Source organism: Glycine soja, chromosome 17 (assembly GCF_004193775.1).
Source record: "Glycine soja cultivar W05 chromosome 17, ASM419377v2, whole genome shotgun sequence".
Lineage (NCBI taxonomy): Eukaryota > Viridiplantae > Streptophyta > Magnoliopsida > Fabales > Fabaceae > Glycine > Glycine soja.
Window position 1 is genome coordinate 10,294,293 of NC_041018.1, and position 11,394 is coordinate 10,305,686.

At 33.9% G+C, this 11,394-nt stretch overlaps 1 protein-coding gene across 3 annotated transcripts; it reads right to left on the minus strand.

Moving 5' to 3' along the window:
* Positions 1–2,073: 2,073 nt before the first annotated feature.
* On the minus strand, positions 2,074–11,158 carry LOC114393750 (ribonuclease J-like). Of its 3 annotated transcripts, none has more exons than XM_028355177.1 (17): positions 10,847–11,158; positions 9,869–10,097; positions 9,447–9,570; positions 8,683–8,739; positions 8,233–8,424; positions 8,072–8,149; positions 7,277–7,459; positions 7,116–7,196; positions 6,314–6,379; positions 6,141–6,233; positions 5,601–5,726; positions 5,117–5,230; positions 4,893–4,988; positions 4,714–4,811; positions 4,239–4,636; positions 3,289–3,752; positions 2,074–2,581 (listed from the first exon to the last, which is right to left on the minus strand). In XM_028355177.1, the coding sequence occupies exons 1-17, from the start codon at positions 10,959–10,961 to the stop codon at positions 2,483–2,485; spliced, it is 2,613 nt and encodes an 870-aa protein (XP_028210978.1). In that variant the 5' UTR covers positions 10,962–11,158; the 3' UTR covers positions 2,074–2,482. The 3 variants fall into 3 exon arrangements, with proteins under 3 accessions (XP_028210978.1, XP_028210979.1, XP_028210980.1); XM_028355178.1 differs by having other exon boundaries at positions 2,074–2,578; positions 10,847–11,157; XM_028355179.1 differs by lacking the exon at positions 10,847–11,158 and having other exon boundaries at positions 9,447–9,610; positions 9,869–10,047.
* Positions 11,159–11,394: the final 236 nt, after the last annotated feature.

Sequence of the window (11,394 nt, forward strand, 5' to 3'; positions counted from 1 at the left end):
CATTGCACCATTCCTTTGTTAGTAGTGACTTTGTCAAAGCAAGCTCCACCTAATTCTTCAGCATGCAAATAAAGAGCAACAACAAGGTGACAAGAATGCGAGGCAAGGAAGCTTATTGTTGTTGCATCATAGGCTTACTAGGCCCATCTATTTAGGAGGTCCTGAGGATCACCAAGAAGATTCGCCATTGTGAAGGACATATATTGTACACATGTGAAAATTGAGTAGGTCATCTTATCGTCTATGTAGAGAGCATATTAGCTACATTTGGTTGGCTGCACATCTTTAACAAAAGTTTCATGTTCATGCTAGTTTGCTACTTGGACCTTTTTTAGGGTCTTAGTAAATGTAAGGAGTATGCTTAGTGTGGCTAGCCTGAATTCGACATGACAAATCGGAGGATATGACTCTACTAAAGGTGCCAAATTTATTTATTTTTATTTTCTCTGGCTTTTGGGTTGTTTGAGTGGTTCTCATGATTGCGAAGTAAGTATCTATATCTCTCCCCTATGTATTGAACCAAGTAAACCTTCACAATACTGTGCGAGCGTCAATAAGTGTTGCGTGAAGCTGTAAGCGCTATTAGTGTAGCGAGATGTAAAAATCAGAAGAGGAACTGAGGAAGACCTACTAGTGATATTTTGTTGTTTTTGTATTTTATTTTGCACCTCATGTTTTGAATTTCTTATTTTGTGTACCATGTACACTTATTTTGTAATATTTCATCTTGCTTGTTATTTTGTATTTTTTATTGACTTGTTTTCTACTTATGTTAACCTTTTGTATGTGGAATAGATACAAAACAAATTTTTGTTTCCCTTTTTGGTAGCTAGACCAAAATACATAACAGAAATAAGTTTGTTATGGGTAATTTTGTTTTCATCATGCAGATATTGGAAACTTATTTCTGTTAAGGGTAATTTTGTAAAGGTAACAAAAGGAGCAACGACCATAAAATACAAGAATATAAATTATAAGCCCAACTCATAATATGTTAAAATAATTGTTTTTCTCGAATTTTTAGGGATGAGAGGAGTTAAGAGGGAGGGTTTTTTTTTTTATGTAAGAATCAAAAACAAGTATAAGATATTTTATACTTACATATTTTATTCAACCAACTAAATTAAAAACTTCCCATAGATTGAACTTAAGTCATTAGTTTTTTTAAGTGATTTTTTTAATTATGACTAATAAATATCATTAATGGCTTTATGGTGTCCACAATTGTTGTTTTGTGAAGGTATGATATAATGCATGATTGTATTGTTTATCTATAATATTCATAAAAATCGTTGGTTTACTTTCATCTATTTGTTCCACATTTTTATAGTTTCTTCAAGGATGAGCCTCCACTACCTCCTATTGCTTTGTAATGGCACGAGAAATGTTATGAACAAAGTCTCTTAGTTGAAACTTATTGAAAATAACTATATTATAAATCTCATCATATTTAATTATTTTCCCTTAATTTTGTAATTCTCAATAAATTTTAATCAATTAAAGAAAATATGTTAAAGAATATGTTCCTTTTTTTTGAGAAAATAAAGAATATGTTCCTAATACTCATTTGCTAAAATAATGCTCATTCATGAAAATTTTCATATTTAACCTGTGCATACAACATTAATAACGATCATATGATTTCATTATTGCAGACTAGTTGAATGGATGCTTTATTGTTGTTAACACTCACGAAGTATGATGCACACATGCTGTGAAAATAACAGGGCATATATGATACAATAGCCAACCATAGCTATCTTGTGAAAACAAAAATTTATTAATTTGTCCTGTCTTAGATCACTATATTAAGTGTATAATTTTATCTAAAAAAAGTGAATAATTAGAAAATAATGTAATTATATCTTAATATTAAAAAAAAACGCTTAGTTTTTTTAGAGAGAAAAATGAAATCAACCAAAGTTTAAGAACGGAAGAAATAACAATCCTCAAAACTATTGAGTAATGAGACAGCCTACGAGTTTGCACGTGGGCGCAAATTAAGACCCACTTTTCACTGTTGTATGTGGCCAATATGCAAAATGCAACGTTGTTTCATACCAAACGCGCCACTAACAAAATAATGAAATTAATTATAAGTAACAGAAAAAATGTACTTTGGTCTCGTTACATTATATTAACCCTTCACTATCATTAAAATAGTTGTTCAATATGTCAATCAATATCATCAAAATGACCCTAAAATGCTGTCACTGGGTAGGTAGTTGCCTTTTGAGGAAGGGGATAAATCATCCCCTGAACCAGCATAGTCTCCCTCATTAACTTGTGTTAATGTAAAATGTCAATGCATTTAACGCTGTCCATCTCCTCACAAAACTATGGATATTCAATGAAGGAGTTCAAGATGCAAGAATAATGCAACTGATGGATTACCTTCCCAGCGACCATGCTCAGACATATTACCAATCATAATGCAGAAAACTCTTGCAAATTTTTCTTGTCTGGTGCATCACCTTTATAATCATTTTGTTTCTAGTGTCTTGTTATCAGCTAGAATCCTTTCCATGTCCTCAAAATACGGCCATTTTTTCTTGTTCTTCTTTTCATTCTTCACCTCCTGCTTTAAAAATAAATAAAGATGTCAATTGTTGAAAAGGTAGTTGTCTTATTTAATAGCATTTATTCGTTCATCACAAAGCCGTCATAGTTGTATTCCTATAGGCTATATGCACAACAGCCTTTTCTGTCATGTGTGGGTGTAACTTTATTCACAGCAGTCGGAGTCTCAAAATCCTTGCTTTCTCCACAGTCTACATTAATCAATATAATTAACATGAAGAGAGACACGTGAAAGAAATAATCCTCATTCTTTATTTTTTTGTAAACATTCTTTGGGATAGTACGAGTCTATGAGAATTCAGTAGAAGAAAGTGGGTAGAACAAACTCATCAAAGTTTCTAGCAAAGATATAAATGTTAGGACAGATCATGCATTCAATATTTACTATCAGAATAGAAAATAAATTATAAATTAATGTCATACCCACATTGACATGCAAAAGCAGGCAGGTGCACAATTATGTTGATTTTTCAAAATAGGTTATCTGGACGTAAAGAGATGAGTATTGTGAAGAAGTTGAACAAAATTTTATAGTTAAAAATGCCCAGCAGCAATCAGAAGATGGATTTTGTTCTCCTTTCCACACCATCCGATGTAGAGGCTTCCTTAAACATAAACAACCACAAACTAAGGATGATTATTTCTAGGGAATGATGAATCATTTGCTTTATCAGATTAACATCAAGTCACTCGGATGAAGAAACAAACCTCATATTTCTGTAACAAAGAAGTCCACAGAGATTTACACTGCCCAGGACTTCTGCTGATCCCATTAGCCAACAAATTCTGAGATATTTCTTCCCAGAGGGCCATCCTTCCCTTCACAACTTGAAATCTGTCATTCAGTTCCCCACGCATATCAATCAGCTTCTTAACTTCTTCATGTTTCCATTTATTTCTCTTTGCTGATTTTGAAGATTTGGGTTCAGAATCTGATGTATTTACAGAATTGCATTCTTCAGTGTCTTCAGAACAGTCATCCTTCAATGGGGATGACTTCTCCTTTCGTGGAACATAACCATTGTTAGTTTTAATTGACTTCTCAACTGGAGAGGATTCAACAAATGGTTTAAAATAATCATTTGGATCCTCCGCATCAGACAAGCCATCCTCAGCTCCACTTGAGATAGCATTGTCTTTTGTAGGTAGTAGACCACCTACATCAATACGATCTGCATCCAGTAATAGAACAAGGGTGAGGAAAAAGATATAGGATATTAAAATATAGAAGAAGAAATATATCGGTTAACATAAAATTCACTAATATATAGACCAAATATAGTAAAAAATAAAAAGGACACACATACTAATACAGCACAAACTACGGAGATTTATTGCATTTGGCATTGCTGGAATTAGTAGTTAAATGCCTATTGGAATCTGTAGCAATTAATGTTCAGATTCATGTACATGGCCATTCCTGTACCTAGAATATACAATGCATGCACTTGGGAATTATAATCATCATTAATCTCCTTGTAAATACAAAATTGTAATTACTAGATCAACTGAGTAACTCGAGTTATTCAAAAAATTCATTCTCATAATAATTCTCTCACCTTTATATAAAATGCACAATTGCACATAAACAAACAAAAGGCATACCAATCAGACCTCCACAATTCTATATGTATTCTTCAAATGTAAATTGATGTTACCTCTTATTTGCATTTCGGTTCTCTGATTCTCTTTCTCATGTCCATCCACCACTTTTCTCAATGCCGACATCCCATCCACATTTAATTTTCCAGACAACTTTGTGTTTATCTCATTAGCAAGAACAGCTGCAGGATTTTCTATGGCAATGGCAATAACTTCAGGCCGTTTGCCACTGTACTTCCTCACCATTTTTCTCAACATCTCAGACACAATTTTTTCCATATGAGCCAGTGGACAGCTTACAGGGCAGCTTGCAAGAGCAGCATGAGCAGCTTTATGGAGAGCATCCAACAGCTTCCCCTTGTCAAGCCACAGGCATCTGGTGGTAATTCTTATTTTTCCTTTTAAGGTGTTCTCAACTGGACTGTCTAAATTTTGAGGGCGAAATATTTCCATGCTGTAAAGAGATGAATATTAGCATGTTATTAAACAAGTTATACTTGCTTAGACTTGATTTAGGACATCAAACATTACTTAACCACTATGATGCCATCCAATGCAATTTTCAATCTTTCATCAATAAAGAGGTCACTTGATGTACCAAACGCTTTCTCGCCATCACTATACATCAACTGCATGAAAAAGTGGGAGGGAATCTCAGAATTATAAATTTCTAAAAAAGAGACCAGCAGAATACTTTGGGAGACACCAACCTGCAAATTCTCTTTTCCAAGTGAAATAAAACCATTAGAAAGGACTCTTCTATTTCTCAAATGAGAAACTCCAAGCATCTCTCCATTCTTAATAACCTGGAGCATAAATCTCATCAGTTGCTTCAACATTTTATGAAACAATTCATATGTCATATTCATCTAAATCTTGTTAAAGCCTAAAAGCTACTAGTATCTCATGTATCACATAAGAACATATCACTCACAGTTGTGTGCCGAATGCCAGTTGATTTTCCAAGTAATTCATGCTCCTTCAAGAACAAGAGTTCTCCATGTATGGGTAGAAAATGCTGTGGCTTCACAATTCTAAGTACTTCCTCCTGCAGAAATACATTGTCTTCAATAATATGCCATATCAAAGACAAAAACCATACACAAAGATACATATAAAAAGAAAAATCTTATATATAGTGAACTGAAAATGCATCATGACAAAGTAACTAATTTGACAAGGCTTATTATCCATGCAACATTTTGTTATCTCAATATCTAATACCCAGGTAGAAAAAAGGCACAAAAGATTGAAAACTTTGAAATGTAACTATGTCCATCTACTTTAAAAATCTAGGATATTCTTCAAATTCTTTTTTATTTTTAGTACTAAATCAATGATTTGATGATGTCGCATAATGAGAACATGAAAAAATGAACAAAAAGGAAAAAAATATCGATATGCAATTAAAAGCTTACTAATTCTCCACGATACCCATGACCAGATGTGTGCAGACATTCATTCTTCCCCATAACTATAGTTGATCCAATCTCTGATATGCGGTTTAGCATTTCCATAACACGAGACTCGTTACCAGGTATAACCTAACAGTGATATAAAAAGCAAAGAACAGATTTACAACACATTATTAGATAGAAATTTTCATAATTATCCTTTTTCTTCACCCAGAAAAAATTTCAGAAACTAACACAAGCAAAAGGTCAGCTAGAAAAATCAGAATTTGCTGAAGAATGGATTTAAATTTGAAAGTAAAAACAGTAAATTGCAAGTTCATATACCGGTATTGGTTCATTAGCAAAAGGTTAATGTAGTCCATTGTGCATTTTAGATTATAGCATATTTTAAGGAAATAATCATTTTTTTACCAGCTTCCTGAGATAGCTTTAAAAAGAATACAATTATTTCAAAGAATTTAAGTGTTTCTAAACAAGCCTTCAGCTATACTAGATGTGCTTTAGATAAATCAACAAGGCAAATACCCAATGCAGTTATCATACCTTAGCTGAATACAAAACAGTATCTTCCTTTGTCAGCTTGAAAGAATGACTACTTCCAAAAGATGCTAGATTTAAGGCAGCACGTGGCTCTGCCTGACACAATAGCACATATTTGGTGAAATGCCATAAACTTTTGTAAGTCAATGGAACTAGACAGCCTTAAAAGTACTTACTTGAGATCCCGTTGTCACAATAAGCAAATCCTTTGGCGCATAAGCATCAATATCTTCCGCTTTCACCTTTGTAAAATTAGAAATGATCAAGAGCAGGTAACAAATGAGAGTATGAGACTTACAGAAGCTCTAACAAAAACAAGGATATAGAGGTCTCACTAAAATTTAGAAACACAAATACTAATAGTGACCAAAGGTGGAAATAAAAAAATTAAAAAATAAAAACAAATCCAACAAATAACTATTAAAATAAATGGAAAAAAAATCAGATACAACTACACATTTAGACAAATAAATATTAACTCACATTTTGTCAAAGTTACATTTAAATTTTATCTCGAAATCTTAATAAATATAATAAGCAAAAAATGTGTCAAGTCAAAGAACCACTTAACCTAAAAAGTTCATGTTGTTGGTAAGCAAGGTACAACTACAACTAGGTTGCAGAGAATATTAAAAACTAACTGAAGGTGCAGTAGTATAAAGGGAAGTCAACCAGGTCCAAGAGATAACAAAAAACACTGAAAAATAAAGAAACATATGAAACCTTTTAAAAACAAAGCAAAATTCATAACTGGTTATTTTCCTACTAGCAAATTGCAATGAGTTTCCTCTAACCTAATTGATAATACAATACTAGCTGGCAGCACTAGAATTCTCAAACCTCCAGTTTCCATCTGCAAACCACTTAAGTCTTATCTTAACATTACTTTATAGAAAAATAAGGTATATAAAACAAGTTCAATTATCAAATACAATGAATTAGGCAGAATGAAAGAGGAAGTATCTGAATGTTTATTACCAGAGTAGATGGATCAATTGGAGACTTTCCATCCTTCCAAGCTGCATCTAAATATGTTCTTAACGACATGCCAACAAATACCTGATAGAATAATCATGAAATTATAGTACTAACACTTGTTTATCAATTAAAATATGAGCTCGGGAGAATGATGAACATACCAACTTTCTACCAGTTAAATCAGCAGCAGCTTTCACACTTCCAAGACGATGTATATTGGATGCAAACTGGGTCGTTATAACCCTTCCTTTAGCAGCTGAAATATTCCTTAATAATGCATCTGCCACAACAGATTCACTGGTTGTCCTTCCAGGTGAGAGTACATTTGTCGAATCACTCATCATCTGAAAAGAAACACCCAAAGCATTGTTTGCTTCTATTCTTTGTAAATATTCAAGAAAAAAGGGAAGGGTACATATATTGTCATAACCAGGCACACAAACTGACACAACAAATTGCAGACCTACATTCATTGGCAAATATAAAGATCAAACTCACTATAATCAAAGAAGATTACAAGGAGTAACCACTCAACAATGAAACCCTAATCACAATACAACTATTTTGAATGCAGTGACTCCCTATTGACCCAAACCCTCCTCTACTTCCACAGTTCCACCACAATATCTCCATGAAAAATCCTTGTCAGGTCAGGTCAAACATTGGGTCAAGCCCAAGTTCAAACAAAAGCCACTTACAAACATAATCAAATTTAATAAAACAATTTAACTTCTGGTTGATGTAGTTCAACTGGTATCCTAGAAAAAATTATAAATCTGTCTAAGCAAGTTGCTGAAAAGACTACAACTTGAAACTTCAAAAAAGAAGAAAGATGTCACCCTTTCGAGCACATCTATCAGTATAAGACTGATCATGAGAGCCATATTCACCATGAAAGGAACTATTTATGTACCACAGAGAAACATCATAATAATTCAAAGATACTGGTGACTCACCAATGTGACTCCTTCTTTTGAGAGTTCCTCTAGAGCTTCACGATCAAAAACTTTACCATCTAATGGCGTTTCATCAATCTGTTGAATCAACTTGCTGAGCAACAGGAGATTAAAGGCAGAAGAAAGGGACAATGCATTGAATAATAAAGTAAAATACTAACCTTCCAATCCCCAGTGTGAAGAATGGTACCATCAGAACAACGGAGCACTAGTCCACAGCAATCAGGAATAGAATGAGTCACTGTGATAGGCTCTACCTCAAATGGCCCAGCCATAAACTTCTTCCTCGTTCTAAATACTTTGAGTCGGGATGGAACAAAAATACCATGATCCTTCAAACGTTTCCTTATAAGCTGTTAAGAAGAAAATAGCGTCAACAATCTTTGACAACTAAACTGTGCCACAATTTTTGTTAATAAATATTAATACAGCGACACAAAATTAAGAGTTCGAGAATTAGTCAATTGACTTCGAGTTCAAAATATGTTATAACACTAACATCTAACTCCTATCACTTCTTATGAAACACTATTGTTGATTCACATGACAAAACTTATGAAAAGCAGCATGTTGCCAACAAAGTAATAAGACTATAAAAGACTTATTCTTACCTCCATTGTAAAGGATGATGCAAAAATTGGTGTATGAGAATCTAATGCTGGAATGACCTGATGGACCAAGTCAAAGTTAAATAAAGAGTAGACGTAACTCATGTAAGGAAATGACAAAACACATTTGTTTTAAAATAAAAGAATAATGAATTAGATTAAATGGTAGAGGGAAAAAAAGAGTACTAGAAAATATACAGTAAGATCAAAATACTTTTACATTAAAAAATAACTTATTAGCTTCTAGAAGAAATAAAAACATGGAGCACTGAAACAATCCTATTCCACAAAAGATTTGTACACACGACTGTTTAAAACTTCTGCCAGTCTTACGACCAAGGAATACAGCCACACATAGCAAAAGAAAGTACACTCAACTATTACATTAGGGATATGTCAACGATAGTAAAAGAGTACACTACAAATGGTCAACATATGTGTTGATGACCCCCAGTTAGTCCTTAAACCTGTTACAAACTGAAAACCACTAATTAGAGAACCAATTTATTGAACAGTCGTATGTCATTCTTGAAGCCCATTGCATTACCTTTTAATTGTCATAGCAGCAATGGCACCAGATATTGATTCATTCAGGAAACTAAGGGTGCTTCTTAAAGTTCAGTCTCAGTTTATTATGGCATTATGCATCAAACACAGGGCATTATATCTCATTACAAATACACCAACAGATATTATGGAATCTATCAAAGAGAACTAGTTGACAAAAGAGTTTTTTTAAGCCAGCATTTCCTTGAAGAAAGCATTACCCAAGGCAATGCACCAATATGATCTTCATGACCATGTGTTATAATAACTGCTTCAATTTTGTGCTTCCATTTTCTTATAAATGTTGTATCAGGTATGATCTTTTGGACTCCAAGCTCGTCATAGCTGAAATATGCAATCCATGCATAAATCAAGGTCAGTTCACCTATAAGGAAAAAGAAATCAGAGCAAACAACAATTGTGCAGTGGCAAATTTGTTTATGACTTCAAAAAATATTTAAAAATTTAAATGACTTTCATATAGGAAAGATTATGTTGCGGGATGCAATGCCAACTTTGGTTAGTATTTGCATTTTGAAGTCTTTCATAAGAAAATGTCAATACAAGAGGTCGAACTTATTCAGCAAGCAAGTATGTCCAATAAACACACAGAAGTGGATGAGGCTGGTGTGGTAAGACATACTCTGGAAACATGATACCAGCATCAATGAGGATATAGCGATCATAGTTGCCAACAAGCATACAATTCATCCCAATTTCACCCAACCCACCAATGGGAAGAACTCTGAGGGGTGGCCCATCCTGTCCTTCGTAGAATTCTTCCATCTTGCATTGAACAGAGTCTTCCATGCTTTTTCTAGGACCTTCTATTCTTCTAGATCTTTTACGCAGTACTTTAGGTCCATCCATATCTACACAAAACAAGCAAGCGGTATAAACAAAACTACTCCAAAGAATAAATAACCACACATAAAAAGTTACAGTTGAAACAAAAAAAAAAAGACTGAGTGCTTCACTGTGCGTGTTTAGTTTCACGTTGGATTCTCCAAAATTACATTGAAATACTAGTTAAAATGATTTTAGGTATATTTTCACATATTTGTTTCCATAATGAGGAATTGTTTTTGAACTAAGCAACTTTAGGTAGCTTTTGCGTCGGATGAAAAAAATTACACTGAATTTTACTACTAATTTGCTTTTATAATAAAAACATCCAAACATAAATCACATCACTTCAAAATCAATTTTAACCAAAATCGATTATGCAAAATCAATTTTACCAACACTCATCCAAGCACACAGCTAAAATAATTGAAGCCACGTCTACACAGAGTGACGCACAGTAGAATTCGTTCTTGATGCAAGGCTCACTCACCTCAAAGACTCAAAACCGAACTCGTAAGTCATAACTCATAACCAAAACAGAACCCCTTCCAAAAGTGCTAATAATATTAGACTTTGGTGTCTTTGAAACTCTCATTTCATACATTAGAAATCCTAGTTAAAAACTATCTGAGGAACGCAAACTCAATAATAAAAATAGGAAATATCATATCCGGCTCCAAACGGTTAAACCATAACTAAAAAATTACACAACAGAGTCGCGTTCATTTAATCCAAGTTTGTTGAAGAAGAAAAGGAAATGGATAAAACGAATTACCTGGGAGGGAAGAAGGGGAGAGAGAGCACGACGCAAGGGAACGGCGAGTAGGGTGAGGGCGGTGGCGGCAACAGAAAGTGTGAGGACAAAGAGACAGAGAAGTGCAAGTGGCCATTCTTTGTTAAGAGAAGAGAGAGTGCAACTTTAATAGCTGAAAAAGAAAAACCCTAATAATGTTGAGAGGCGTTGGGGGGGTTGCAAGGAGCTGCTACTGCTGCTGCTGTTGTTTCTCCAACTAGAGTTGGAAGCGGGAAAGAGAGTCACTCTACTCTATACTCAGGTGACTACGGAAATATCTTTCTTATCACTATGGTTCTTTTCCCCAACTTGGCGACACCTTATCGAACGTGTCTTGCAAAATATTTTTGGAGCACACGTGTGGTAAGGCAAAATACTTAAATAGTTAAATTCAATAATCATCCGGTAAATCCCTAATAGCATCTTCAGTGTAGGTGCTTAAACGAAACAACATTGTTTAACAAAATTTTCCAGCCCAGTACTCTACCATTGAGTTAGCAACCCCAATACAATTTAGAAAATAACGAATT

Coding starts and splice junctions, on each gene's coding strand:
- LOC114393750 (XM_028355177.1), bottom strand. CDS start 10,961: ATGGCCACTTGCACTTCTCTGTCTCTTTGTCCTCACACTTTCTGTTGC. Junction 8,425..8,682: donor CATCATCCTTTACAATGGAG/GTAAGAATAAGT, acceptor TCTTCTTAACAG/CTTATAAGGAAACGTTTGAA. Junction 5,727..6,140: donor CTGTTTTGTATTCAGCTAAG/GTATGATAACTG, acceptor TATCACTGTTAG/GTTATACCTGGTAACGAGTC.